Source organism: Acanthochromis polyacanthus, chromosome 23, assembly GCF_021347895.1.
Source record: "Acanthochromis polyacanthus isolate Apoly-LR-REF ecotype Palm Island chromosome 23, KAUST_Apoly_ChrSc, whole genome shotgun sequence".
Lineage (NCBI taxonomy): Eukaryota > Metazoa > Chordata > Actinopteri > Pomacentridae > Acanthochromis > Acanthochromis polyacanthus.
The window spans coordinates 18077204-18103869 of record NC_067135.1 but is presented as its reverse complement, the minus strand read 5'-3'; the positions used below and the strand labels follow the sequence as shown (position 1 = coordinate 18103869).

The following is a 26666-nucleotide window of genomic DNA, read 5'->3' as shown; positions in this document are numbered from 1 at the left end:
CAAGCCTTTGATAGTTTATTTTATTTGTTTCCCTAATATTGATGAATATGGAGCAGAAAATTGCAAAACGGGTTTATTTTTCAAAAAATGTTGAAGCCCAAATGTCCTACGGTTCTTGAATAACTCATAAACAGTATTTTTGTGGGATTATTTTTAATGTCTGAATGAATGAGGTATGAAGTGGAAAGGAGAGGGGCGTTGCACTACACTGTCTCTATGCGTGTGTGTGTGTGTGTGTTTGTGTGTTTGTGTCGATGTCCACACATACACACACACACACACACACACACACCATCAGGTCCCACATCCTGGTACTTTTCAGCGTTGTCAAGGCAGCCTCAGTGCACGGCTGGCTGGCGGAAAGTAGCTGCAGTGTCCTGGCGAAATATCTGTCCAAAAACGTTCCCAAAACTGTCCCGGAAAGTTAGGTGTAAACTAAAAGGTAACGGATGTGCATGTTTTTCTTTCTCGCGTTTCCGGACGTGCTGCGTTAGGGCTGTAATGTGCTGCTTTTCTGGCGTCTTTTAGACAGGCAGCAGACAGGCGCCAGTCCGTGAGGACAAGAGGAGGAAGATCTTGTCCATTGTGCTGCTGAGAGACACAGCTTGTAAGGGCACGATTTGTGCTCTTATATCACCGTTTCTATCCGGGTTTCTGCGTGTTTTATGAAGTGTGCTTCGGCTAAGTCGCGTGCCTGCGTTTCTAATTAAACAGACAGACAATAAAGAATAAAAAATGGCTCTCGACAGATATAATTTGTGACAGAAGGGGACAGGTTTAAAGGGACAGTGACACTCTTGTTTCCTTCCTGGTTTCTGGGGCTGACACATTACGGGTTAGTGGCGTTAAAAAGGTTAAAATAGTTTCTGATTTCTGTTCATAAATACAAAATCTTCATTCAGCTGCTGTTTCACGTGTGAATCGCGTTGTGTGTTCACTCCTGATGTTGTGGTAGAGGAGATGGGCGTCTCAGTCATCAGCATTGTCTCCTGTTTGCAGTGGATCCTGCTGAAGTGAGTTTATGTGGGTTTTATCAGCTACTGGAGCAAGGGAAAAGTTCACAAAAAGCCAAGCTCCTCTGTGGGTGAATTCACTGCATGTGAGTTGTTTTGCATTCTGAACTGGAGGACATTTAAGCTTCAACAATTTAACCTGACATCAATCACAGAAGCAGCAAATGGCACTCAGACCTGACTGTCATATTCACTGCATGTGCTGAAATGTGAATTCATCATTGCATGTTTTTTTTTTTTTTTTTAAAAAGCTGCTTCACATCTGATAAACCACATGTGCAGGTCAGAATTTTACATATCTAATGTTTGCAAATCTTTCACTTTTTGCTAGTGGAAAAAGGCAAATCTGTTTGAAATACCTAGTTAAAAGAATATAATACGGGATTGTTGTCCTCTTCATAAGTCTCTATTTTTACACATTACAGTTCCTCGGGCCAAAGTGGATTGAAGATGAGATCTGTAATGCAGTCCAGTACTAGCCTAGCTTAGCGAGACTGTATTCCCGTTATAAGGGATATGTGTATTTGTAATACACAATATAAAGGCTGTCTGGTCCCCAGGCAAGTCCAGTACCCCAGCTCTGCCTTCTGTTTACTAATTGTAATGTTCAGATTTTGGTGAAATTTTCTAAGAGGTGGTGTATTTTTAAGGTTATTAATTAGTGGTAGTAATGTTGCAGTGTTGCAGAACTGATTTCCAGTTAATTGTGTGTGAAGTGTTTTATTGAATCTTCTAAAAACATTTTAAAGACTAAATCAATAAATATTTCAAACGTGCTCTGTAAATATGATTAGCAATAATAGCATTATGGAAATGTGGAAATCTAGTCTACAGCATGACTATGTACAACTTCAGTTTATAAAAGTAGAGTTTAATTTACAGCTCTCTGTCAATGTAAAGAAAATCTGAGCATTGTTATCTTTTAAAAGAGGATGCCAGGACTGTTTTATTGGATTTTGTTAAATTGTACCAGTTTAGTTATTAAATGCCCCAAATTTTAGACTAGAATTTATCCATGTTCAGCAGTGTCAATAAAAATCTGAATAAGGACATGACTGCTTATGACTGCTTTTTAAAACCGTATTAATTTTATTGCACAGGTGTGCTCAAGAAAATGACAGCAGAGTACATAACACCTTCAGTAAATACTCCACTTTGAGCTTAATCAGTGTTGCTGTATTCATCACAAGGCAGGAAACTTCTTATTAATGACATTCAATCATTTAGATTTGATGAAAAGATTTTCTTATGGTGATGCAACTAAGAATTGTCTTCTTTTCCTCAGGACGCCTGCATCTCGATGTGATATCTGAAAAGTCCGGCAGCTGCTCAGCAGCATCATATCGGAGGACAGCATGGAGTTAATAATCATGAGGATTCTGGACTGAGGGGCTCAACGGAACCAGTGTGACGAACAAAGCGCCAACTATTACTGTTGGATGAGAACTGATGGGCTGTCCAAGCTGGCGATAGCATGCCAATTGCAAAGGGTAAAGGTGGTTCAGCGTCCCACCGCTACCGACCAGCCTCAGAGTACGATGATGCCACCCTCGCCCAAAAGAGAGAATATTGGAGAAACAAGAAGCGAGAGCAGCGGGCCCGTCTGTCGGAGCGGAGAGGAAAACCAGCCCTACATAGCAGAGGGGAAAAGCTCCCACATCTAAATGCCCCTGCAGCGGTGCATTCCAGTTTGTCGAGTTCCCTTGCTGCTTTGTCCTCTCCTGTGCAGACTAATGATGAGTCATGCAGACCTGCATCAGAGAGTGCAAATAGAGTGGGGGACTGTTCACATGAAGCCACTGAAAACCAAAAGGAGAAGTGGTTCCAGACAGTGTCACTCAACAAGGTCTTGCCTCCGTTGCCAGTTTCATGCTCCATTTCAGGAAAAGCTGCTGGGGGCAACACAGCCACAGCCAACCGCCCGACAGTGAAGGCTGCTGTGAGAGCCGTTACCTCAACCACATCTAGTGGGACCCAGCTGAACACCAGCTCCTCAGTGCCTCTCATCAGAGTGACCAGAATTACCAATGGCAGCTCCGCTAAAATAGCACCTCAGCCATGTGTGTCTATGCAGGGCCCATCAGTCCCCCGAACCCAACATAAGGCACAAGCTGCATTACCCATTCAGCCTAAACGCTCAGCCACCAATGTGACCACAGGTATGATTCTGGTGTCTTCTCCGTGCGTTCCTGTGTCCATCAAAACAGAGCGCAAAACAACAAATACTACACCTCACAGTGGAACAAAGAGTGCCTTGGTCGCCCTGCAGAGGACTAAAGGTGCTGGCAATACACAACCGTCCTTGGAGTCTGAGGAGGAGAGAGCGGCCAAGCGCAGAGAACACTGGCGGATCAAAAAGCGGGAGCAGAGAGCTAAGCTGGCAGCTCGGGTAGCTAAAGCCAGAGAGAGGGCGCACGGTGTGGAGATGACGTTTCAGAGGCTCACAGCACAGAAAACAGGAACTGCAGTCAGCACAGGTCTTCTTCCACCTCAGTCTTTTTTGAAAGGAGCAGGCCAGAAGCAGGTCAGTAGAGTCAAAACATCATTTGTATCTGCTAAAAGAGAGAAACTGCAAAGTGGGCCAGCAACTGTAGCTATAACTAACCTGCAAGCAGATCAGATAAAAGTAGAAAATACGGATGTGAATAAGATGACGCAGGCAGCCATCACATCTGATTTTACTTCTGCAAAAACAGCCTTGGCATCACAGAGGAAGCTTCCAAGTTACGGACATCTTTCTAATGTCACCCGAGGGATTGCACGATGTAAAACGCCTAGACAAAGATTCATCGAAGCACAGAAGAGTTTCATGAGTCAGAGAAGCCTAAGATGTAAATCCCCGTTGGTAGCTTCAATGTTTGGTTCCAGAAGTATGCCCAAAGTCGATCCCAATGACACACCTGAGCAGATAATAGCCAAACGGCGGGAGTACTGGCGAATTAAAAAGCGTGAACAGCGAGCTAAGCTGTCGATGGAGGTAAAGGCTCGGCTGAAGGAGAAAGACTCTCTGATGAGAAGAGTTAAACGTTACCAGAAAATCCTCGAGGACATGAGGAAGGCCAGAGCGATGACGCACTTGACAGGAAGCACCCTAACTCATGCCTCTGAGACCATTGGGGGGTTCATCAAAGAGGACGGGACGCTGACCGTTAACATCCTCCAAAGTCCTACAGATCACAACACCGCAGAAGACAAAAGTGACGAAGACCTTCATGTAGCTTTGAAGAATACCCCACAGCATCAACCTGATACTAAGCAGAGAAGTGTTGCTCCAGTCAGGATAAACCAACCCAACCCTCCACTTCGTCCACCTCAGGTGAAGGTGTCCGTCCCCCTCGCTGGACAGTCAGTCAACAAATCTCCAAGACTGCTGTCAATCAGACCACGCACTCAGTTAGAAAGCACAACTGTAGTCAACTCAGACAAGTTTACACCCCAAACTGTAGGTCAGCTCAAGCTTACTCATCCACAAACCCCTCAAAATGCCACTTCTGGAGGATCGACAACGGGATCGAACCTCGGTGGCTGTGTCATGAAAATGGCTGTCTCAACCAGTGTACCATCGTTGTCAGCTCTGTCTGCCGATCCAGAGCTGGGAGAAGAGGAGAAGATGGCAAAGAAGAGGGAGTACTGGAGGATTAAGAAACGTGAGCAGCGAGCAGCTCGTGCTGTACGATTAAAACAGGGTGCCTTCCAAGCAAAGGCAAGTCCAGTCTTACAAAGAAAGAAAGCTCAGAAACAAGTAGCTGTGACCTCTATGCCATTGAACAGAAGTGTTACAAACTATACAGGAAATGTACAACCTCTCACCAACAACATTGAGCCCGTTATGCCACTTGCAAATGAGATAAAAAGGAGAGTGAGTCCATGCCAGCAGTTGACCTAAATTCTCAACCAGAACAAGCCATCTGTCCAGATATCAAACCCCCAGCCTCCCCACCTCCACGTCCAGCGCCTCAGCCAGAGCCCGACCCAGCTCTGAGCGCAGACAGCCAAGCTGCCACTCTGCTAGCCGTGGCCTCTATGAAGAAACTCCTGGAGGAATCGCTCAGCACTGTGACGGACTGCAACAGGGAACAGACTGACATTAAAATGGAGACAACAGAAGATGCTTCAGAGCTAGACATGAAGCCAAATTTACCTCAGATTTTTTTCCAGAAAGATGACATAGCTCCTATTGCTGCTAACTTGACATTGCAAATAAAAAGCTGGCAGCCAGATAGTGATGAGTTAGGACAAGCAGATTCACCAAGCCCTCAGCTTAAGAGCTCATCAGAAATTATTGAGACACCTCCACCTCTTTCTGCCTCCACTGAGGTCGTCCTGCCACCCACCTGTGAGCACTCATCCCAGACCGCTTTGAACTTCATAGTAAACCCATCTGTGGAAGCATCTTCTGACGGCCCGTCTTCCCCACGCAGAACCCAGAGACGCACCAAAAAAGTGGCCCATCAAAACTGCTGCTCTCCAGAGCCTCCAAAGCTCCACCACGCCACAGCTACTTCTGTGGATCAACTACAGCCACAACGGCAACACTGTGAACAACAGATTCAGGCACAAGAACAATGTCAGAACAACAGCTCACCATCAATCCAAAGGTACCGCAATGTGGTGACAGAGCAGTGTGGCTTGACCAGCCTGCAGAAGAAGAGGGAGTACTGGAAGCTGATGAAGAGGCAGCAGAGGGCCAGGCTGAGGGCCCGCCAGAAAGAGAGACACGGGGAGTGTAGCAGTCGGCTTTCTCAGAGAAACATCCAGGTGACACAACACATGGGGATAATAGTCATTACTTACTGTGATTAAAGTTTGGATCAGGATGCATGGTTTTGCAGTGCAAATTAGGTGAATGTGTGATTAAAAGACGTTTGTTTAGCTAGGTTGACAAATTGTTGCTGTGTAACACGCAGCTGCACATACCCTAGAGATTCATACAACTTGGCTCCTCACGTGTCAGCACAACCCTTTTCCCTTTTTCTGAACATGCATCATTGGTTGTTTTTATGGCAGTGATGCTCCATGTATATATTCCATAAAACTATAAAATAAAAACAGACTCACTCAGAGAGCGCAGTACTCTCAGGCTGCTCAGTCTGATCATTTCCGATGGATGAAATCTTGAAAAAATTTGTGGCAGAAATCATGGCACTATAGAATGTGGCCATTTAATAAGATGTACCCACAAACAAAATGACCTGAGCAAAGCTCAATTGTGTGTTACACATGTGTATGTTATGTACGGATACCGAATCTCGTGACCTAAATATGTAGCAGGCGGCGGGAATTGATGGGACAAGGAAACACCCCCACAATTTAATCAATTGTTACTTGAATCAATTTTTGACGGATAAGCCCGCAGTGTTCAATTTGTAGTCGGATTGCGATCATGTGATCGTCAGCAATCAGCTGATGTAGTGTTCACTTGTAGTTATAGTTACAGTGGTGTCATGCCGCTATCTTGCAATGATACAGAAATCTTTAACAAATCAGTGTATCCAGACTATAAGCTGCATCACTGCCAAAATCTAATCACTTTGTCCTTGTGTCATTTCTGACCTTCCCTGAAAGGTTCATCCAAATCCGTTGGTCCGTTTTTGAGTAGTTTTGCTAACAGACAGACAGACAAACAAAAGTACGCTAATCATCACATAACTCCACCGCGTTCCTTGGCAGAGTAATTAGCCTCTCCCGTGGCTGTGCTGATGTTTATATGACAAAATATTTTCTTGCGCTGGTCACGGGAGGACATAGTCTGTATATGATGCAGAAATAAGGACACCAAGCATAAATTTCTTCTTCTAGCCAAATCTGCAGTCATCCACATGCACACTTAAATTGGTGTTTATAACAAGGGCAATAGTGCACATGCTCTGCTGTTGTGTTTATGTGTGGAATACATTGATATGATCTACTGTGCATGTATGGAATAGAGTGTTGCAAGAAGACTTTCATGAATTAGAAAAGTAGTATCAGAACAACTAAATATCCGTGGTGTCCAGAGTTGTCTGTATGCTTGTCTGTGAGTGTGGACACGGGGATTAGACCCATGTCTGTTTCCATTCACCAGGCAGCAGTGTTCTCAGCCCTGAAACCCTGTGAGCACTTGCTTTCCCATTTGCCAGCAGCAAAGATGATGAGCAATCACGACACTCTTTAAACTGTTGAGTGCTACCAGACTGATCAATTTTCCAAACTTATACAGTCTGAGTTAGCTCAGAACATGGGCAGAAAACTCCAGGATCTTTTCTTTCTCAGAGAGATGAAAGAAAGCTGTTGAATTTTAGAAACTTGTAGCACCAGTGACTAGCTAGAAGACTTTGTCTAATTTTGGCCCTTTATGTAAAGACCCTCCTCAGGGGACATGAATAGACAATTTTTATTTACTAGAACACCAATCAGCCTTTAAAAAAAAAAAAAAAAAAAGGTTGCTCAAGAGCATCTGAGGTTTTGCGCACAGAAATAACTGCTTTTCTGGTGCTGAGCCAGTCCCAGCCTTAAAGACACAGGCAGCGTCCAGCCCAGCTGAAACCTGAATCATTGCACCACAAACTTCTCTGTGGCATTTGACACTTGAAATGCAAAAATAGAGGGGAGTGTGACTGAGAGGGGCCCACTTAAAATAGGGGCAAATTCATACAGCAAGCACTTGTTTTTGAAAGATATTTGCCTGACTACTTTGTAGAATTATATCAACTCATGAGAAAATCTTTTGTATTCTCTTCTTTCAGGCTCCGGGGCTTGTTGTTTTCAACGCCGCTAAGGCAAAACCAGCCCTCTGGCCCAAGCCGTCTACCACCTCTGTGGCTGCAGTGAACAGCATCCCTACAGTCCTGGTTGTCAGCCAAACAACGAGCAATGCTGACCAGACTCCTGACACGCTGCAGGTCAAACTTCCCGTCACCAGCAGAGCGCAGAACAACGTGAACACCGGACTTTCACAAATCATATCCGACTGTGCAGGAGCTCCTGAATCTCCACGACTTTCACAAGAGTGGACGCCTAGAGACACAGACGTGGACTCAACCCCATCTCTCCCCACTCTGAAGCCCCCAGACAACCCACTGTCCAGCATCAACCTCCAACCCATCGAGCCTCTTGGTCACAGTCCAAATCCCAAAGTCCGACGTCCAATAAATTTTCCTAACGCTCAAGTTCAGAGCCCCACGCATGTTCTACTATCCCCCACCAAGTTGACACCTACGAGCACTCTGGTTCCCCCGAAACAAATGCCAGGTGAGTCGGACGAGGACTTCCTGAGGAGGAAGCGGGAGTACTGGAGGATCAAAAAGAAGGAGCAAAGAGCTAGAAAGGCCATTCGGGACAAGGGAATTGCAGCACGGAAAGCCTCCAATAGCTGGACGCCCATCCTGCCTGCCCGACAACTACAGACACAGGTGAGAGCTATACAGGTGTATAAAAAAACGGTTTTAATGGCTTACAAGCTCCGTCGAATGAATACGAGTAGAGATATCTCATTTCTTAGGTTTTGTTTGTACTAGCAACTGGGAGATAAGCATGTGATGTCTGTGATAAGCCTTGATTCCATGTTGGAAGGTGAGCGGAAGACAATAAGAGCACAGAAATCAAAAAGCAAAACTGAACACAAACCAAACTTTTGTTTTATTTCATCTCATTTATTGAATTGAATAAAATCTGAAAGCAATTTATTATAGCTAGGTGGTGTTCGATCTACTTCAGTCTGTCTACTTCAATTAAAAGTGAGTTCAATTATTGTTTTTTTGTACTTGTTAGGCAGTCATGAGGAAAAACGTGGAAACAAAATGTCGGGTTCACGGTGATGCAAAAACAATTTAAACGTAAATAAAGGTTATTGTTCATTTTAGCATCTGAACTCGTACTAGAAGTGATAAAGCCAAAAGCAGAAGAGGTTTTGTAAGTACAGGTCTCAATAATAAAGTCCCATAATACAGCTTAATACTGTCTTTTTGTTAGATCTTCACCCCAGATGGTAACACATACCTTCCTTTACAAGTATGTTGTTACATTTGAGCTGAAAAAAACCTTGATGATATCACCAGTGACTGGACAAAGTTACTCTACATCCACATAGATCTAACCTACACTGATTACTGTACGGACCCAGCAGACACAGACGGGAGAAGTCGGCTTACATTTCGTATTGGAAAGTCAATCAAAGGACCTGGAAGAGACAGTAAACCACTATAAAGATGACTACAAAGAAAATGACGCCAAAAACACAATGCAAAGAGACATATAACAACTGCAAACCAGCTACTACGCACTGGTCAATCACAGCAAAGATATACAACATGGCCACAGAGACACGTAAGAATTACAAAGAGATGACTACAAGGAACTGTAAAATGGCAACAGAACCAACACAAAATAACTACAAAGTGACACAAAACCACCATGAAGATGACTACAAAGAATTGCAAAATTACATTAAGACTAGACAAAGGTAATACAAAGAGACGTAACACAATAACAGAGATACAAAATCACAACAAAGAGATGCTTAAAAACTGCAAAAAGACCCAAAAAGTAACTAGTAAAAGATCCAAAATCAAAACAATAATGCATAAAATGACAAGGTTTGTGTAGTTGCATTGCAGCTGCACAAACCCACTACAAAGATGACTAAAGTGAGATGTAAATTATAATAAAATAACCAAGTGTTCCTTGTGTCTTTTTGTCAGATAAATCCTGATAAGTCCGCACCAGTCGATTTTATAGTAGGATCGCAACAGCTGCTGCAGTGTTCACTTGTTGTTATAGTTACAGTGACGCTGTGCTGCTATCTCACAATGATACAGAAACCTTTAACAAATCCGTGTATCCAGACTGTAAGCTGCATCACTGCCAAAATCTAATCACTTGGTCTTTGTGTCATTTCTGACCTTCCCTGAAAAGTTCATCCAAATCCGTGGATCTGGTTTTGAGTAATGTTGCTAACAGACAGACAGACAAACCAACAGCGATCGTCACATAACTCTGTTGCGTCCCTTGGAGGAGTAATAAGGGGAAAGCTGTATTTTAAAAGCCTTTCTTTTCAAACCTTTATGTTTTTTCTCTATTCCCTCCAGGATTCTGGTCAGTGGGTGAACTCCTGTGAAGAGTCAGAACTGCAGATGAGGTGGGAAATTAGTTTTGTTGCCATTTATCATTGTTCCTGTAAGCTCGTTTAAAAACAGTAACAGAATCTCTCTTTGACAGCACGTCAGTGGACACCGACACGGCATCTTTTACATACCCAGATTACTCAGCACCTGTAGAAGGTAAAGTATGAACTATCTAACTTTGAACCTAATAGAATACACACTGAAATGGCAAAAATATCACAAAACGCACCATTTTTGACTCTCTTCAGATGAGTCGGAGCTTCTTTTTGCTGACTATGAGATTAATAATGGTGAGGAAGGTCCAGTCTCAGACACTTTGTGGAGGAACCGCTACCTCATGGACTACGACCCGCTCAACCAGCTGCTGGTGTGTATGGTGTGTGGGGAGCTGCAGTACTCTCACAGCCTGGAGGGCGTGAGGGCCCACATCGACGAAGCCCACCCACACACCCTGAGCCTAGAACCTGAGGAGAAGCAGGGAATACTGGACGCCTGGGACGAGCAGGTGTCCCAGAGGGAGCGCTTCTTCACGAGCCAGCTGCAGCAGCACGGTGGAGCTCTGGCAGGTAAAACGTGAACTCAGAGAGAGGACGTGGAGAGGATGGGGCAGGAGTTTGAAAGCTATTCCAACCTACACTGTGCTGTGTGGAGATGAAAATTCCCTGACAACTACTAGCTGGACTCACTGCGCCATTTTTAAAAATATTAAAGTGAGAGTAACTTTTAAAAGAAGAAATAATCCTTTTTTAAATGGAAAGAAAAATTCAGATACAGTTTTATTCCTTCAGCCTTGGTCTATTCCTACTAGTAGTAAATGATAGCTAACATTAGCAAATCATAAAGAGCCCATAGTATGCACATTTACAGGTTCAGAATCTTATTTTTTGGGTTAAGTAAAAAACATATTTACTGCATGATATCACATTTCTCTAGCCTAGCCGCGCTACACCCAGGTCTGAAGACACAAGGGTCTAGGAACTCTCGACAGGGAGGGAGGCGGGCTAAAAGGTTGTCTTTCAAATCACTCTGCAGCAATTGGGTAGGTATACAACCAATCAGCGCAACGAATAGGCTGACGTAGTTCCAAGAGCGCCGGAAATCAGAGGATGCGGGAGTTCGGTGAATCTATGGGTGAAGCCTTATTTATACAGTCAATGGGTGAAGCTCAAGTATATTACAGACATGTTAACAGAAAGATTATTCAGAGTCGGTGCTAATGGAGCTCAACGACTGTTGTCGTTTTTGTTGTCGACCCTGGCAGAGAATTAAATTCGTTGTCCTTGGGTTGTCTAGCGCGGCTAGGCTAGTTGTTTCCGGTTGTTTCTGTCAGAATCGTTGCGCCTCTGTTGTCACTTAATTACGCCCGCCTTCTGACTCTACACTTCATGGTGATTCATCAGCCAGTTTTAGGAGCATCCAACCTCGAGGCTTACCGAGGGTAACTGGACCCACCCTGGCAGAGAATTAAATTCGTTGCCGTGGGTTGTCTAGGCTAACATTTCTCACTTTTCCCCTACAATTTTACATCTACTACAAACTCAAATGTCCATAAAATAACTGCCATGAAAACTGACACTAACAGCCCAGATTGGCAAGACTGACCAAAAACAATTAAATTTCATGTTTTCCATGGAAACTCACACTATTATTCATGTGCTAACAGAACTGCACAAGGGCTTTCTAATCTTTTTTTTTAAGGGCTTTCTAATCATCAGTTAGCCTTTCAACATCATTAGCTAACACAATGTAGCATTAGAGCACAGGAGTGATGGTTGCTGGGAATGTTCCTCTGTACACCTATGGAGATATTCCATTAAAAATCAGCTGTTTTTAGCTAGAACAGTCATTTACCACATTAACAATGTCTACACTGCATTTCTGATTAATTTAATGTTGTCTTCATTGAAAAAAATGCTTTTCTTACAAAAATGAGGACATTTCTAAGTGACGCCAAACTTTCGACTGGTAGTGAATGTAGTTTGGCTTTTGACTAGGGATGTCCGATATTGTCTTTTTTGCCGATAACCAGTGTGCCAATATTGTCCAACTTTGAATTATCGATACCGATACCGATACCGATATATGTGGGCTTGGAAATAATTCCAAACCACAGACATATTGTTAGTCAGGCACAGCAAGCTTGTTGCTGCAGCCACACTTACTAACTCACTTTACAACACAGTTTGATGGTGTGCCGGCAAAATCCAAGCATTATTTTATCGGTTTTAATGACAGGCAAACCCCCCCCCCCCCCCCGATAACTATACTGACTGATATTGCATTTTTCAGTTTATTAAATACCTGCAGCATCAGACAACAGCAGGATTCATTTGAGTGTCCAAAAGGGAGAGAGATGGACACATTTATGCATGTAGAGCAACAGCAGAAACTTTATTACCATAATTTCCGGACTATTGAACGCACCTGAATATAAGCCGCACCCACTAAATTTAAAAAGAAAAAATAATGTGTACATGTATAAGCCACATGTGTCCAAGTTGTAACATGCGATATTTACACAGAAAGATTTTTTAACTTTTAATTAAATAAATGTTTTTTCCGTACAGTGCCTGTAACACAGCAGTAAAACGCATTGAGTCAGTTCACGCTGCCGACTTCAGCGTCTCACCATCGATTCATTGATGCCAAGCTAACGGCCAGCAGCTCTGTTTCCTTCTTCGACAGGCAGGTTGATTGTCTTTAACTTAAAAGCTGCATCATTTCTTCATATGCTTTCCACCATTAGGGTCCGTGCATGAAGCACAAAATGACCGATCTGAAGAATTTAGTGTGAATGTGATTTAATTTGAACACTTTCACTGGTCCACTGTGACCTGTTTGGTAATTTCATTGGTCTGATGTGACGAGGCTAAACGTATCGATGGCATGAAGCTCGTTAGCCCGTAGAAATCTATAAATTAGCCGCATTATTGTTGAAGCCACAGGGTTCAAAGTGTGTGAAAAAAGTAGCAGCTTATAGTCTGGAAATTACGGCAACTACTCCTAATTCTAAACTATCCCCGACTTTGGAGGATAGGATTTAATTGCAAGTCACACATCATATTTTTCTTCACCCTGGACACACGAGCTATCGCACATAAAGTCTCAGTTCATTAGCTTTAGGTAAATAATTTGTAACATAGTGGCCATCTTTGGATATTTTTATTGCTTTGTTTTAAAAGTAATAGTTGGGTTGTCATCACACTGAATTTTCACTGTTTAACTCTCAAACATCCTACCTCTCCCTCTATTCTTTCAAGCCCTTTTTATGATCTTATTACTCCCAACCTGGCAACCCATCTTCATAAACTGCCCTTTACCCTCGTGTCATCCTACGGGTCAGAATTGACCTGTTTTAATGTTTGGAAATGTGGGGGAAGAAAATATTTCCACAGTAAAACTTCTGATGTCCACATTTTCAACATTTTATGAAATTTTTGGACATTTTTTGGTGGAAAAAAAGAAATGTTAAAAATGTTTCTTCACTGGATTTTGGTTGATTTTTTTCTGAATGTTCTTAAAGAAAATATGAGAAATTCTAACCCATATGTATGTATATAACTATAGATATTTATGGGATTTTTTTGAAGGTTTTTACTTATTTTTTGGAAATATTTACAAGGGAATATTTTAAGGAATTATTGGAATTTTCTTCCTGAAGGTTTTGCAAGTTATCAGAAATTTGGGGATTTTTTTGCTGTTTTTTTTTCAGACAAGGAAACAGTATTTTTGGTGCCTTTAAATGAAGACAACAGGAGGGTGAAATAGACTGTTTGTTCATGAATCGTCAGTATGTTGTTTGTCTGTCCCAGTCTCTTATTTATCAAACCTGTCTCACTTGTTTCACAGAAGCACACAGAGACTGAACAGCAGACGAGATGAAACATGGAATCAGCTGAAGACCATGGAGGCCGGGAGAGAAACCCCACACTTTTATTTCTCTTATTTATTTATTGAATTTGTTTTAGCAGTTTGCTTACCTTCACAGAAGGTCACCTTTACAGAGAATACTGTACTGGGAAAATTCTGCCTGAAAGCAGCTTTACCTCATTTCCTATCAGGGCTATAATGTGGGTTCATGAAAGGCAGTTTGGACACTTTTTATTCTGAAGCTGCTTCAACTGACATATTGGGACAATATTTATAATATTTAAACGAGAAGCCCAACACTCTGGGAAATACAGTCTTTGTGCCTCACTTGGTGAAATGCATCCAAAAGCCAATTCATGGTTTCCAGATGACTAATATTGACTTTGAAAGTAGACGGCAGACAGGGACACGCTTGTATTCATACTACAATAGCTCCACATCAGTCTCGTAAGCAGACAGCCCCATTGGTCCTCATATCAAACGCAGAAATACACATGGGGATGTTTCTAAAATCTCACAGGTTTTAGGCTACGTTTGGACGTCCACAGAGGCATGCAGGTGGATTCTTGCAGACACACAGTTACTGAAAGCATGACCTGGCCCTAACAGATACAGGTAACTTCTGTTGATTGGAATTTCTTCATCTAAAAACTTTGCTTCTTAGGATTTTTCCAAATATCAGCAACTACTGGCACCCAGTATTTTCTGCAGAATCCAATCTGAGAAAGGCTCTGAAACAGCATTTTAATCATTAGGCAACAAAGCAACAGCAGTTCTTAGTCCTTTTTGACGTTTGTCTGGCGTCACTGGCTTTAATTTGGTGATGCCATTGAGAGCGAGTAGAGCGGAAACATAAACAGGAGGTCCTGGTGAGGGTTGCTTCTCATTTTCCTTTGTGATAAAACTTTTAAAACTTTTGTTTGTGGCCCGTGTATGTAAAACAGTAATGTGAAAACCTTGGAGAACAAAAGCCTTGTATTTTCAGGTTTCAAGGTTTAAGCCCTTAAGCTTCAGTGTACCGCCGGCGGTACACCTACTCATTTGCATAGGAATTTCAAGAATGTCCGACGGCTGCAAACACGATTATACAAACACTATACGCCGATGGAAAGCTTAGATTCTCATGAATCCGCCGGTATAAACCACTTTCAGATGCGATTACCACAGCGGGTGAGAAAAACACATTTGTCCGACAAAAACGAATATTCATCCATCCGTTCTCTATACACGGCTTCAACGCACACAGCGCGACTCACATTTCCGGGTTTATTATTACACACACAAAAAAAGATTCCACAAAAAACGGCCATAATCCAACCTTTTACATCCAGATGACACAAACCAGGAAACTATTTTGTCCAAAACATGTCCTGAAGTCGGTATAAAATCCCCGAATCGGTCCTTTTCAAGGAAATGCACCTCGCGATGCCCGTCCAATATTCCCTGTATTTTTCGTAATTTTTTTTATTTAAAAATAGAATATTAGCGATTTTTTTTGTACTGAAAACGGCTGGAATTGACTGAAGCTTGAAGGGTTAAAGTTATTTAAAAATTTGTACCTAAATTTTAGAATTTTTTGAGATCTGTTCTATACAGAACTCTCCAGGGTTAGGCAGTCAGAGATGCTTATGTGAAAATACGTGTGGACTGTTTGTGTGTTTGTGAATCAGCACTGAAAGTACAGTTCATTGTCTGTTCCTTCACAAGCTGTGCCGTTCTGATCCACTGCACTAGCAAGGACGGACGATCTAGGGACCAGTGTAGCACAGAAATGTTCAGTTTGGGCTTGTTTATCACCCAATACGCATTTTTTATCGTTCTGGAGGCCATAAAACCTGCTGCTGTATCATAGGTAAAGTCTGGAAACTACACTACTGTTCGGCAGTTTGGGGTCACTTAGAAATCACCTTATTTAAAAAAAAGAAAAAAAAAGAAGCAATTTTAACATTAAATTAACCAGAAATCCAGTCTAGACATTGTTAATGTGGTAAATGACTATTCTAGCTGGAAATTTTTAATAGAATATCTCCATAGGGGTACAGAGGAACATTTCCAGCAACCATCACTCCTGTGTTCTAATGCTACATTGTGTTAGCTAATGGTGTTGAAAGGCTAATTGATGATTAGAAAACCCTTGTGTAATTATGTGAGCACATGAATGAAAGTGTGAGTTATCATGAAAGATGTGAAATAGTCTGGGTGACCCCAAACTTTTAAACGCTAGTGTATGTAATTGAGTTACAGTGTGAGAGCTGCACAAGAAGAGAAAAGTCATGAAACCTGTGATCGGTGACTGAGTGAGCCAAGTCCAGTCTGTGACCATTGTCAACATTTAGCCACCAAACCTTCACAGCCCTAGTTGGTCACTCTTATTTCCTGAGAGCTGCATGTCCAGTTCTCAAAAAAAAAATCCTAGATAACCTTTCACAAACCAGCACTAACCCTGATTGTGAAGCTTTTTACAGAAACGCTCCAAATGCTGGTCTTTGAACCTTTCAGTTGAAGGAACAATCCTATCTGCTGCATGCACACAAAAAAGATTTCTCAGGTAGCAAAGCTTGCTCATTTTGAGAGCAGTGCTGCCGGCGTTAGGCTGTGGCTCCCACTTCTGTACAGGTGGGAAGCATTTAGCGTGAGGGGTTTTTGATGATGATGATTTTACCTTCGTTTCACTGGTGTACAAATGTTTGGAAATTGTCTGCTTCCAAGATAAAATTAGCTAAATATTACATACTTTGATAAGATGAATTAGAAAACAAAGTAAAACTGATGATCGGCTAATGTTCCCAAGATATTTAATGAGTTTTATTATGTATATACATGTACATAAATCTTGCGTCTGAAGCACTGGGAAGGGTTAAACAAAAGAAATCTCATTACTTATTATGACTAAATGCATTAGGAAAATACGAAATGAAACATCACGTAAAACAACAGTTGTTCAGTTTGTGTATGGCGCTTGTTGACTTGTCTCTTGCACATGAGACAGTTTGATAAAACACACTCACAAAAGCTTCTACATACGACTTAGATCAGCGCTTGTCACGGCTTTAATATGTCAAAGAATATGTTCTATGTTGCAGAAATGTTTTGAGTCAGAGCGTGTAGCTTAGACACATCTTCTTTAATTAATAATCATTCTCTCATTGCTTCATGTAGAATTTCAATATTTGACTTATTACTGCATCTTCATAACCTGAGCCTTCCATCACTTTTGACTTATTTTTTTTCTTTTTTAGTAGCTGAAAGTAGGTAAAGTTTAATTACTTTTATTCTGGAAGCATTTTTCTTGTAGACCAGTGTCACTGAAAGCAAACGATGGGGGAACTCATAGCCTAGTGCTGGCAGTGCTGAGAGTGTGGATTTGAACTGAGAGAAGTACAAAATATTCCAGCATGTACTCGAATGAACAAGACTGTGTTTCTTTCTCCTGAATTAGAGGTTTTATTAGAAAGGGGAGGACTGGGTTATTTCTTCATTCCAATGTTACAGAGTCTGTCCAAGGCTAATAAACAGCCATTAGCCGCCGGTTTAGCACCTTCTTCATCCAGAAAGACACAGTTTACTTACTGAGCGACCGGAGAGACCGAGGAATAATGCTCCATCATGGAGGATGAATAAACAGCACACACACACAGCCACTGCTAGAGGATTTACAATGCTTACTGTAAGTTATACAGTAAATGTAGATGCATCTCCCGCCCCATTTACACCGCCAGCTATAAGAAAAGACACCAGAATCCGGCCCTTTCTGCTATTTCTGAGTGGTTACAGTTACTATCAGTGTGTTACGAGGTTTTTCCTGCACTACTTGCAGGTTTGCATTCAGGTCTGAGACTGTTCTAGACCCTTGTTGGTTACGGGATCATTGCATGGGTATCTAGAACTGTTCCAAACGTTTTTCTATGTGCTGTACTGCACCACATTGTTCTTCAAGCCCTGAACCTTACATACAGTATATTCCTCTATGACAACTTTTTTATACCGAGAAAACTTTTTTTATGGATTTTTCTCACCGCTGCACACAATCTTCTGCAGTTCTTATCAGCTTGACCATGTGATGTGAAATCTTCAGCACTTGTAAATACACAAAATACTAAAGCAGTTGACATGCCAAATTTTACTTTTAACTGTGCAGTCGCACAGTTTTTGGAGCAGCTTTATTTATTATTTATTGAATCTCCTCTTATATACCTGATTATTGACGATGCGTTGTTCATATCCGTAGGTAGTTCCATGTTAGAAGTATTTCATTTGTGAGTATTGGGGGTCCAAAGGCTTTCCTGCATGAGTAGTAAATGGATGAACAGTTGTATATCAGACAAGCAGAGCTCCTGAATGCATTCCCATGTTTTTTTTGTATAATTTTCACTGAGTGATATGCTGATTAAAATGTTCTGTTTGAGCACAAAGCTGTGGGAGTGAAAACCCTGTGCAGCTGCAAAACAAGTGAAAAAGCTGAAAGTGACCAAGTTATTTCACCTTTCAAGAATGTAACTCTGACTGATGACTTGTCTACCAGTTCTAAGGGAATGTTTAAATGCCTTTTCAGTAATAAACCTTTTCTACCGTAATTGAAAACGTTTGTGCACGTTCATCATCTCATATAAGTGAAAGTCATGCCTTTGAATTGATGCATATATTTGTTGTATTTTGTTAAACATAGTCTACATAGTCTTAAATAGTCTTTATTTTCATGGTTATTTACATTGTAGATTCTCACTGAAAGCATCAAACTATGAATGAACACACATGGAATTATGTAGTAAACAAAAAAGTCAAAATGTGTTTTACACTTTAGATTCTTCAAAATAACAATCCTTTGCTTTGATCACTGCTTTGCACACTCTTGGCATTCTCTCCATTAGTTTCCCGAGGGAGTCACCTGAAATGGTTTTCCAACAGTCTTGAAGGAGTTCCCAGAGATGCTGAGCACTTGTTGGCCCTTTTGCCTTCACTCTGTGCTCCATCTCATCCCAAACCATCTGGATTGGGTTCAGGTCAGGTGACTGTGGAGGCCAAGTCATCTGACGCAGCACTCCATCATCTCCTTCTTGGTCAGATAGTCCTTCCACAGCCTGGAGGTGTGTTTGGGGTCATGGTCCTGTTGAAGAATAAATGATGGTCTAACTAAACGCAAACTGGATGGGATGGCGTGTCGCTGCAATGTGCTGGTTCAGCGTGCCTTCAATTTTGAATAAATCCCCAACAGTGTCACCAGCAAAGCACCCCCACACCATCACACCTCCTCCTCCATGCTTCATGGTGGAACCATGCATGTAGAGACCATCCATTTGCATTTTAAAAGACACGGCAGGTGGAACCAAAGATCTCAAATTTGGACTCGTCAGACCAAAGCACAGATTTCCACTGGTCTAATGTCCATTCCTTGTGTTTCTCGGCTCAAACTAATCTCTTCTGCTTGTTGCTTTTCCTTAGTAGTGGTTTCTTAGAAGCTATTTGACCATAAAGTCCTGATTGGTTCATTCTCCTCTGAACAGTTGATGCAGAGATGTGTCTGCTACTAGAACTTACATTTATCTGGGCTCCAATCTGAGGTGCTGTTAACTTGTCATTTCGGACACTGGTGACTTGAATGAACTTTTCCTCAGCAGCAGAGGTGATTCTTTGTCTTCCTTTCTTTCCTCATGTGAGCCAGTTTTGTCGTAGCGCTTGATGGTTTTTGCAACTGCACTTGGGGACGCATTCAAAGTTTTGGTAATTTTCCACTCTGACTGACCTTCAGTTCTTAAAGTAATGATGGACTGCTGTTTCCTGACTTCTGCACAACACAACTGATGATCCCAACCCCATTAAGTAGGCAAGAAATTCCACAAATGAAACTTGACAAGACACACCTGTGAAGTGAAAACCATTTCAGGTTCTACCTCATGAAGCTCATTGAGACAATACCAAGAGTGTGCAAAGCAGGAATCAAAGCAAAAGGTGGCTATTTTGAAGAATCTAAAAACATCAGAGGTATTTCACAAATGTTTGTTTGCTACATCATTTTATATCTCTTGACTCATAGTTTTGATGTCTTCATTCAAACACTGAATGAGAAGGTGTGTCCAGACTTTTGACTGGTCGTATATTCAGGGCCCTTCTGTTGCTGGTTTGTTGGTAATCAAACTATGGTCCATAGAAGATGCTACACAGGTGATAGGGCACAACTTTAGTTCAGTACACACTTAATGACATAGATGCTAGATACAGACATAATATCCACATAAGACTTGCAGTGATTTTATTGGTGTTAACTGTGATTTATTTATTGTGTTGGTGTATATGTGCCTTTGCATCAGATACCCAATACGACCTATTTGTTATCACAGATGTTATTTTAGAGACAAACAAGCAAAATATGGAAGAGAAATTATATTGTATTGGTGTTGTATAGACACCTATAGACCCTTCTAGATCACTTCCAACAGATAAAGGTAATATACTTACAGAAAATGTGCTTTTTCGTTCATTTATTGAGCAGACAGCTAAACATACGCAGTACACCTCTGTGGCTTCTTGAGCAGAATTCATTTCTTCTAGGGGTTTTTCATAAATGTCCACCAGCCTGACATTGGATTGCTGGATTTTTTTGGACTGCTCTTCCTGTTAAATTCCTTCAGTTCCAAAATATTTGAGGGTTTTCTAATATATATTGTCTGTTTTAGAACTTTCCACAGCTTTTAAAGGAGATTTAATACTGGGCTTTGAGGCTATAACACTCTTTTTGTAAAGTTATGGCCCTGAGCCTTACATCCTTCCTCCTCTGTTTTAATCTTTGTGTACAGCTGTGTGCCACCATCGTCAACCCCACCTGTGTTGTTGCCCCGCCTACAATCTCTGGAGCTGAAGCTGGATTGGACCAGGCCCAAACACCCGCCTTCAATCCCAGTGCAAGGTGGAGTTAAAAAGGTTTGTTCCTGCAGCGTTTGGTAGCAAAAAGGCGGTAGGAAAAAGACGAGCATTGTGTTTTGGCTTGGGAAGAAACATGATTAATCATTGTTAGTTTTCAGTTGAGGGTGATGCTGTAGTGTATCTTGGTTCCACATTTTTCTTCACATTGATTATCTTTTTCCTATCAACTTCAGAGTGGAGCTCACCTTTGTTTCTGTTTATTTCTTTTGTTTCAGTTGCACCCATTTACTTTTAACCCCCTCACTTCCTGTATTGTTGTTGGTGCCATACCCATTTCAGAATTCATCCCAGCCTATCCCTCTGGAACTTGGCGCTTTTGCTTCGTTACTCCCTGGTTACCCTAGACAGCCGGGTTGTATCAGGAGTCACCTTCACTTCAGTTCAACTTTGTCTTTCTATTTAGCAAAACTCACTGTTGAATCAGTGACTGCAAGCTGTCCTGTTTCCAAGGCAGCTCAGCAACGTCAAACCAGAATATTTCCACTATGCTTCACAGCTGGTTTGAGGTTCTTCTAACCTCAGCACGTCATTGGACTGTGGGAGGAAGCCTGAGAACCCACACAGGCACAGAGAGAACATGGAAACTCCACACAGAAAGAGCCCCAGCCCAGGACGTAAACCAGGGATCTTTTAGCTGTGAGGCAGCAGTGCTAACCACCGATCCAATGTGCTGCTCTGGTTGTAACCAGTTGCAGTATTTTTTCGATTGGTTTGCCTGAGACGTAGAATTATGAGTGGAATCAAAAGGGGGGAAAAAAAACAACTCCACAACACTGTGGGTGTAATATATTTAAAAAGGGAAACTAAATTGTGTATAGCTTTATTTATCTGAACCTTTCCAACATTTTCAGAGCTCTCCTCCAGTTCTGTTGTCTTTGCTGCTAAAATGAGTCCATGTTTCATGCTAGTTCAAGTTAGCGTGGAAGAATACTTCTAAACAAGCCAAAGTACAGCAGTTTTGACCACACAGTCCAGTTGCTGTTCACTGCTTCGTCCCCTGGCTTCTTCTCGGCTCTTCTTCCACAATAACTTCAGCTTCTTCTCCAGGCTCCGGCTCCTGTCCCTGGGTCTCTGGGTGAGGCTGGTAGCTGTGGTGTGACTCGCCGTCAGCCACGCCTTGCAGCTCCCGGGGTCCAGAGTCCAGGCGAAACAGAGTGGGGACCTGACCCAGGATGGGGTTGTTCTCCTGGAGGCCAGAAATCCACTGATTGAGGGTGGCCTGGTCTCCCTGGCTGGTCATACACATGGCAAAGACTGGACCTTCATCCACTGGACAGATGCACAACACATGAATTACACACTGGAAATGAAGAGCTGTGTTAAACTGAGGTGCTACAAGGAACGCTGCGACTATCTTACAGTCTTCAACATCGAAGCTCTCCTCATCCCCAAAGTCTCGGTCCAAATCGAGGTCCAGCTGCAGAGGATAGTCCAAGCACCTCTCTGGATCATAGAGCTCCTCTACCTACGGGCAGACATTAATACAGCTTAACTGGTACCAAGTACAATCTAGAATTCAGAGTTGAGCTGTGTGGACAAATTGCTCATAACCGATCAGTTCTTGAATAGTTTGGAAAGATTCCAAGCAAGGTTCCTGACAAAGTTCCACAATCAGTGAATCAGTGAGCCACTTTAATGACCCTCCTGTTGTCCTCATTTAAAATTTTATCTTTAAAAAAATCCCCCAAATGTGGTAAGAAAATTCTTGTAAATATTTTCAAAAAATGAGTAAAAATCTTCCCAAAAAAATCCTAAAAATATCTAAAGTGATTACATGTTAATTATTAGCATTCTTATGAACAATACGCTCTTTTTGGGAAAAAAAAAAAGTTCACATATGTGGAGGCCAGGTCCTAGGAGGTTAAATATGGTTTTTTGTATCCACTTACCCTCTCTACCTATATTTTTTTAGTAACAGTGCTAATATAATTCTGACTATATTGTGCCTTCTAGAGAATGCATGTTATGTTTGGGGAGGAGGGGAGGTTTGTGTTGATTGACTGTTATATTTATGTGTATAGGTTATAGAAAAATAGAGCTCAACTCATGTAAAGTGTAGCTGCATGTCACTGTTTCAAAATAGAAAAAAAGAGCAACAGTAAGAAAAACAACAACTGTACAGGTGTGTACTTGGCATCATTGTTAAGTATATTGTTAAGCATATACAATAAGTAATATTGTAGCAGTTTGTTCTCATGGTTACCATGTCAACATGTGGATGGGCCTCACGGCTGATGTGATCCCGTTACAAGATGGCCTCTTGTTACAAACTCTTCTCGACTTAATAACAGCAGTATTTTTCCTACCTTTTCTTCTGGAGGTGTAGGGTCAGCTCTGAGGATGTAGTAGTACACACACGTCTTCCTCAGCCAGAGAGGGAAGGGACCCTCCACAAACACCGGCCTGTTGGGGTTGTGTTTGGCCAGCAGCTCCATCTGGCTCGGGCTCTGGATACCTGGAGGCAACAAAGGAAGGAAAGACAATGAGCAATGATCCCACCATTGTAATAAAAATGTTGGGATTGCTCTTTTTCCTTTCCAGTTAGGCTTAAAAAAAACAGAGTCAATTATGAAGTATGTGCCAAAGAAGACAATATTCTGTGTAAAATGTCAACATTTTACTCACCCATCAAATATAACCTATAATTTAAAACAATTCCCAGAACTTGAGTCATGGGATTCCCAGCTGAGCGCTCATGCAACACGTTAAATCTGTGCTTCCATACCTATTATATGTGGAAGTGTGATCTCTGCTCCGCTCTCTGTGACGTCTGTATGAGGCAGCTAGCAGGAAGGACAAACACACGCACATTACTTCAGGCAAAAACAAACTTTTATCTCAATGACGACTGAAAACCAGAACTGCTGAGATCTGTTCTACATAGAACAAATAACTCAAAAGCAGCCTTGAGGCTTAATCTTACTTATCATGATGTGTGCGGTTCACACCACACGTCTAGACATCTAGACTATCTATGCAAAACTGCTGAGAATGACGGTTCATTCTCAGCCTTGGCAGACTGATGAGAAAAAAACTTTACTCAAGATCAGCTTAGTATTTTTTTTCATGCTAAATTAGGCTAAGCTACAGTTGTACCTGGTAGACAGTAACTTTAGCATCCAGGTCGTTAGCGATGCGAGTCAGGCTGAAGCGAGCGAGGTCCACTGGGTCTTCAGGCAGCTGCTTTGGGACGGGGAAGGGGTTTATGTTCTTGAACTTAGGAAACCAGTACATGAGGCGCTGGTACTTCCTTACGGGATGGCCTTTCTCTCCAAAGATCTGAACCAGCAGGACTTTTGTCTCGACGTTGGGCATAATACCTGAAGCACAAACGAGCAAGCTTTAACAGGCAGACACTTCAAACTGTGTGTTTCCTTCAGGACGGATCAAGATCCTTATTAATTCTGTTTCTTTCTGGAATACGACTCTCTAAATTATGACATTCCAAGAATCCTGCGACCTAGTCCATACCCACCATAGTTCTCCATTTGCTCCAAAACTTGCACTCCACACTCCTGCTGTCGGGGATAGTGGTTGAACATTCGCTGGATGAAGTTTCTGGGCACGAACACCTCCTTTGGGAACACATCCAACAACTTGTTGTAGACGGCCAGATCTCTCTCCACGCCGAACTCCGGCATTTTCTTCAGAGCAGCATAGATAAACTCTACATGACCCCGTCGCCTTATGTCTCTCTTGGTGAAGACTTCGATCACTTTGTTAAACGTGGCCTTGGTTTTGACGTCTTTGGCCAGCTGCTCAAACAGGTCCTCATGGGCGACCAAAGACCTGTCCCTCTTCTTGTCGTCCTCATTGAACTGTCCAGGTACAGGTCGATTCTTGGCACACGCTGAGCTGCCATGGAAATGCCTCAACACCTACAAGCGACAAGTTTTTTTAGTTACGTGCACAGGAATCAAGAACATTTAATTCAACGTACATTCTGTTGTCCCGATCTGATTATTGTGCCCAGTAGAACTACTAGCTACTAATAAAACCTCAACAGTGAGTTGGGATAATATTTTAAAACTCTGTTGGACACAAAAACAAGCCTATGAATAATTTTTAAGGCAAGTAAAGGAAATGGTTGAATAAAATGTGTTATCATCATAAACTTTTGGTTTCGTTACAGACAAACTTCAAACAGATGGGAAACAGCACATTTTAGAGTGATGTAATGTTTGAATATATGAAGTTTGATTGTTTTATTGTGCGGCTGTCTACTAGAAAGAATCAGCTGCATTAATAAAATAAATACATTATGCACATTTAACAGTTTTCTATCAGCATTCCTGTCCTACATAATTTCCAGTGGCAGCTTTTCAGTCGTCATAATTTTTATGTTCCTCGCTGTTCTCCATTAAAACAACCCGTTGACTGGAGCGAGTGAACGCCATCGGTTCATCTTGTGTGGAAAGCGAGTCGAATGAAGCGTTAAACACTCCTGTTTGTGTGGACGAGTTTGAAGAAGAAAGTCTCGCCAAGAAAGTTGAAAACCACCTTCATACCTGTTAACTCTGACTGAGGTTTTAGTTTCTGTTGAGCCGACTCACACAAAGAAAGCCTGATTATGTTGAACTGTCTTCAAAGTTCAGCCTTTGATCTGATAAATTCCACAAACACTAGAAAAGCTGTGTCGGTTAAAATAGAATTTAAAATCCCCTATAATTTATTGATCATAGGTCCAGGTCCATGTAGGATGAAACCTGGGTCCAGACAGTCCAGGCCATTTCGCAACCTGGGGTCTGGTACGTAGTGGATTAAACAAAGCATCGATTCAGAGAATTTTGCCACGAAGATTAGTGTCAGCCCTAGTCTGGAGTTGTGGTTTTTTTGACACTGAGAAAATGGCTTGGAATAATCTGCAATAAGTAGCCTAAAGCTTACCTTGCTCTGTAGCACACTAGGCTGACTGGAAGAGGCTGACTGGAGCAGAGCAGCATGCTGGACAGCAGACCTGCCTGACCGGCCAAGCAGCAGGAGAAGGCAGCGGGTACTGTTCATTGTGGACCCATCACACTGACTGTCAGGAAACAGAACTGCAGAGGGAAAAATAACATGACACGGTCAGTACCTAGCCATGCAATGTTTAATAATAATTAACTGACAATTTATAAACCCGATCATTGTTCTGCTCTTCAACCAACCACAGTCACGTACAAATATTTTCCAGGAAGCAAATAAAAATAAAAGTAAACATTGAGCTGATATATTTTGTCTTAAGTTACACCTAAGGGTTATTTTTATTTATTTTTTATTAGTATTTAGAAACGGGTAATCTGTAAAACATGACGTATGTACACATTTAAGCATTAAACACATACCATTACTGCAGAAAAACGTACGAAGAAATTAGTCTCCTTCAGGAACCTCTCTCTATGGACGCCTCCATGTTGAAAGCCGGCTCAACATCCGGGTTCTACCTACATTTCCTTCCGCCGCGTACCTGAAACATTAGCACCAATATTATTGTTCCACAAACCTCTTGCTTTGTACGGAAAATGCTGTCTGGAAGTTTCACAATGTCCCGTAAATTGGCCAAATAATGACGGCATTACAGCGACTGATTTTGCAATAGCTACTAAGCGGCAATACCTTCCGTCATTTTGCAGAGCAACAAAGAGGAGCAAATGTGCACTGAATTTTCTTTTTCTAAGCAAATGCGTATATTTATTTAAATAAGACACGGAAAAGCTGAATAAAGTAATAAATACACACGTGAATGTCAGTTTCATTTAGACACATGAACTACACAAAATGACCG

General features: G+C 41.9%; 2 protein-coding genes across 4 annotated transcripts; one reads left to right on the top strand and one right to left on the bottom strand.

Moving 5' to 3' along the window:
- The first annotated feature begins 71 nt into the window (after nucleotides 1–71).
- On the top strand, nucleotides 72–18558 carry si:dkey-28a3.2 (uncharacterized). 3 transcript variants are annotated; one of them, XM_022196418.2, is made up of 7 exons: nucleotides 283–442; nucleotides 2299–5771; nucleotides 7739–8404; nucleotides 10079–10128; nucleotides 10209–10270; nucleotides 10363–10680; nucleotides 13964–18558. In XM_022196418.2, the coding sequence occupies exons 2-7, from the start codon at nucleotides 4881–4883 to the stop codon at nucleotides 13978–13980; spliced, it is 2004 nt and encodes a 667-aa protein (XP_022052110.2). In that variant the 5' UTR covers nucleotides 283–442; nucleotides 2299–4880; the 3' UTR covers nucleotides 13981–18558. The 3 variants fall into 3 exon arrangements, 1 of the variants encoding a protein (XP_022052110.2); XR_007939856.1 differs by lacking the exons at nucleotides 10079–10128; nucleotides 10209–10270; nucleotides 10363–10680; nucleotides 13964–18558 and having other exon boundaries at nucleotides 72–442; nucleotides 7739–7863; XR_007939857.1 differs by lacking the exons at nucleotides 283–442; nucleotides 10079–10128; nucleotides 10209–10270; nucleotides 10363–10680; nucleotides 13964–18558 and adding an exon at nucleotides 496–1013 and having other exon boundaries at nucleotides 7739–7863.
- A 3148-nt stretch (nucleotides 18559–21706) lies between these two features.
- ecsit (ECSIT signaling integrator) lies at nucleotides 21707–26341 on the bottom strand. Its single transcript, XM_022196417.2, has 8 exons — nucleotides 26227–26341; nucleotides 25790–25941; nucleotides 24378–24780; nucleotides 23999–24222; nucleotides 23628–23685; nucleotides 23209–23357; nucleotides 22262–22367; nucleotides 21707–22171 (listed from the first exon to the last, which is right to left on the bottom strand). Exons 2-8 carry the CDS (start codon nucleotides 25904–25906, stop codon nucleotides 21885–21887), a joined length of 1344 nt encoding a protein of 447 aa, XP_022052109.1. The 5' UTR covers nucleotides 25907–25941; nucleotides 26227–26341; the 3' UTR covers nucleotides 21707–21884.
- Nucleotides 26342–26666: the final 325 nt, after the last annotated feature.